Genomic DNA, 3,637 nt, shown 5'->3' on the forward strand with positions numbered 1-3,637 from the left:
AAAACAATCTTAAGTTCATGCATGTATAACTTATATGAGGGTGAGTTAGAAAGTGTTGCTATAAGACCTAAGTAAACCTTTATTAAACAGTATTAAAACGTAAAGCTACTGTTTCCGAGTATATCATCCATATAGGCCTAGACGGTTTGGAAGGCAGAGTTTCTATCTCTAACTCTTGTCCAAAGAGTTCTCTGCTCTTCAAGTTGCATCACATCAAGCACAGCAGTTTCCCATCCTGAAAGAACTCAGAATGTTCCTTTTCAACGTTGAGGGGTAGGATCAGGGCATGTAGGGTGAGTACAATAAACTTTCCCAACATAATCCTCATAGGACAGCCCTTCAAAGAAGTAGCGTGTCCGCTGCCATCATAGAAAAAATTTCCTCTGGCCACTTTCCTGAAAAGTGTGTTCCATAGGTTTTAAAGATGAGGAAATATTAGGTCAGAGGAACACATTGGAAAATACTAGAGTGGTGGGTTTAGCCTTGCCTTTGGAATCATGTGGATGCCCCTCCAAATTCCAGACCCTTTACTTTGTAGCTGGTGACTTTAATATTGGGAAAAGTATAGGGGACTTAAAAGGTAGTGACTAGATTTGTGGTGTTGTGTTTCTTTAAATTAGGAGATATAACTCCTCGGCCTGATGAAGCAGAACCGTTAACTCAGACTGGTTTTGAGTATCACCAGATGGCCTTTCAGCCTTCCGTACTTACGGGTAAGAAATGGCATGAAGATGGTTTAATACTTTGTCAGTAGATCCCCACTGCTGCGGGCTGGACCTGATCTGGTTTCCAAAATTTTTGTATTTTTGGTTTGCCTTGTTTTGGCCCGATTGTGTTTGTTCACATTAGAATGTATCTCAGAGGTGTTATGTCAGTGGAGGTCACCCTCTTTAAGCTGTGTTGTATGCGTTTCCGCTTTTTGATATATGAAACCCAGGATTGATGGAACCTATAAGGACGGGAAGTAGAATAAGAGGTTTGGCGGGAGGAGGGTTTAGTGGTGGAGTGAGTAAAAGGGAGTCCATGTAGAAAAAGAATGTTTGGAAACTGATTGTGGTAGAAATTGTAGATTCTACTTGATGTGATTGAAATTTGAAATGATATGATATATGTATTTAATCTCAACTAATAAAAAAAGAATTTTGTAAACATTCTTTTAAAAAGATGGTTTAATAAAATTACTAGTAGATATAGTGCCATATCTGTTGCTGCTGCGCTAAATAACATTGTGTTAGACAGGGTTCTCTAGAGAAACAAAACCAGGACACTTATGATTTTTTATATATATGGATAGATATATACAGTACGAAGAAATATAACAGCTAATTAGTCCACACAGCAGTACAGAGGTCTCAGTTCAACTCACTTCTGTGTAACAGTTAATATACTGGAAGTCCTTCAACTCATGAGGGCTGCTGTGTCCAACGTCAAGGAAGCAGACAGCTGAGTCTTCCTTAGGGCAATGCAGGTAGTCCAGCCACAGGCAGCAAACAGCAGTATGGTCACCAACAGTCAGCAGCTCAGGAACTTAGCGAAGCAGGCTTGGATGGGATATCAAACTCAAGCAATGCAAGACGACAGGATCCACCAGCCTCAAGCTCAAGCGATGTATACACCAGCAGCATGGAGAATGAAGCAGGTCTTAAAGGAACCTCAAGCTCCGGCAGGGCACAATCCATGGGTTGGGCTGCCCCACAAGTAGTGTAGCTCACAAGTTGAGGCAGGGAACTATCTAAAGCAGATGTACACTGGTCCAATAACCAGAGAGCAAGAAAGAGAGGGGTGGGCCTTGCTGAGCCATTTATCTCTTTGCCCTCCCATCAAACTGTGACCTTATTAATCCCCCCACATGTTCCAATTGCCCGAGTTGGTACAGTGAACCTACCTGTCATGTGTTTCAGAATTCACTTTTTAATTTACATGTAAATATTAAAAATATTATTAAAAAATAATTGTAATGTTATACATTTGTTATAGAACCTCCCACTGAGGATCATCTTTTGCAGAATACATTGTGGCCTGAAGTTCAAAAACTGTAAGTTAAACTGCCCTTATCTCTTCTATATGACTGCTATAATTAATTGGCGATAAAACATTTTTTTTCTCCTCACAACTTGATGTTACCCTTTGCCCTTTTGCTTTATACTCCCTCACCCCAGTTTTCAGATCTTTGAGTGTCTCTACATAAGAGGTAAGAGTTACATCTCACATGACCTTTTACATGACGTACCGTGTCAGGAGCCCTGGTAGTGGGCTGCATGTGGGACTGCTGACCTCAAATTCAAGGTCGAGGCCACCAGCTGCTCCGAGGGAGAAAGACAAGGCTTTCTACTGCCTTGAAGAGTTGTAGTCTCGGAAACCCAAGGGGGCAGGGCTACCCTGTCCTAAAACTGCTAGGAGTTGGAGTAATTTGAGTTTTTTAAGTATGTATTTTATTTCTCAAGAAATAAACAAAAGTTTGTTTATTGTCCTTAATGTTTGAAATAGAGCAGCATTGTATTATATTTACTTTTTTAAAGGACTTTTGGTCTTCGCCTGACACCCCGCCCCCGCCCCCGTCATTGTTTGCTCTGTGTCTGCGTCATTGTTTGCTCTGTGTCTGGGAGTGGGGCATTTGACTTGTGAGTTCTATCACTCTTCGGAGGCTGGCATCGTTCTCTAGTCTTCCCTTTTCTCTCTGAATATTTACCCAGATGAAAATCCTTTGAAGAAATTCTGTGGACTCAGGAATTCAAGAGGAAGCAATGTTAGTTTTCTCCCTTTGAAAATTTTTGAGAATAGGTTATCTATACTAACAAAGAGATCATATATTTTCTCTTTTGAATTGTAGATATGGACATGGTTCTGAAATGTATTGCCTTGCTTGTAGCAACTCAAAGACTCTGCTTGCTTCAGCATGCAAGGTAGGCAGTCTCCCTTTTTATTCCACTGTTGATGCGGGTCCTCGGGCTCTGGAGAGTTTTAGGCTGGAGACTATGTGAAAGGGCCCGGTGCCTGCTTTTTCTGAATCTTGCTCCCTCACTCTCTCCCTTTCTCTGCTCCCCTATTGCCCCCCCCCCCCAATCCACTTTAAGTACTTGGCTTGAATTTACTGTGTCCCCTGCACAGAGTGATTGGGGCAGGCTTGTTAGAGTTGCTGGTGAGAGTTTGGTGAGCGTTCTTTAAGATTGGAGTCCCAGGAGGGCCACCTGCAGCTCCTCTGTCTGGGTTTGCACATGGTGATTGAAGTGTGCTCCTATCGACATAGACAGCAACTGAGTGAGCAGAGTCTCACACCAGGCAGTGTCAGCTAGCTGTCACAGCACACGAGCTGCAGAATAGTGCACAGCAGACTTTCACCTGGGAGAACAAACACACGTGGTCCCTGTCCCATGCTCACTCTCTGGGAGAGCTTGTTGAGAGCTTCCAGCAGGGGAGCCCAGCTCCTCAGATGCCCTTGACTGAGGGATAGCCCTCTTCTCTCGGGGAAGGGCCTTCTCTCTGACCAAGTTGACAGAAGGGAGGCAGAGCGCACTCACCTAGCCAGCCAGATTTGTGGAAACAAACCGGAGTGATCACTGGGTGACAAGTGTGGCAGCAAGGCCACTCTCACATCTCAGCCACTCTCTGAGGGAGATGGCGTTTGTGGAGGATTTTG

General features: G+C 43.5%; 1 protein-coding gene across 1 annotated transcript in view; it reads left to right on the forward strand.

Annotated features, from left to right (window-relative positions):
- ELP2 (elongator acetyltransferase complex subunit 2) overlaps positions 1 to 3,637 on the forward strand; it is a gene marked incomplete at its 5' end in the record, with an annotated part of 44,783 nt that overhangs the window by 30,914 nt on the left and 10,232 nt on the right. Inside the window, 3 exons of the mRNA XM_045296035.1 lie at positions 621 to 713; positions 1,978 to 2,035; positions 2,831 to 2,903. Coding sequence (XP_045151970.1) covers positions 621 to 713; positions 1,978 to 2,035; positions 2,831 to 2,903 — 224 coding nt within the window. The remainder of the gene's footprint in view (positions 1 to 620; positions 714 to 1,977; positions 2,036 to 2,830; positions 2,904 to 3,637) is intronic.

The sequence above is a fragment of the Echinops telfairi genome, unplaced genomic scaffold (assembly GCF_000313985.2).
Source record: "Echinops telfairi isolate 266 unplaced genomic scaffold, ASM31398v2 ScPeMD7_7400;HRSCAF=8409, whole genome shotgun sequence".
In the NCBI taxonomy this organism is placed as follows: Eukaryota; Metazoa; Chordata; class Mammalia; order Afrosoricida; family Tenrecidae; genus Echinops; species Echinops telfairi.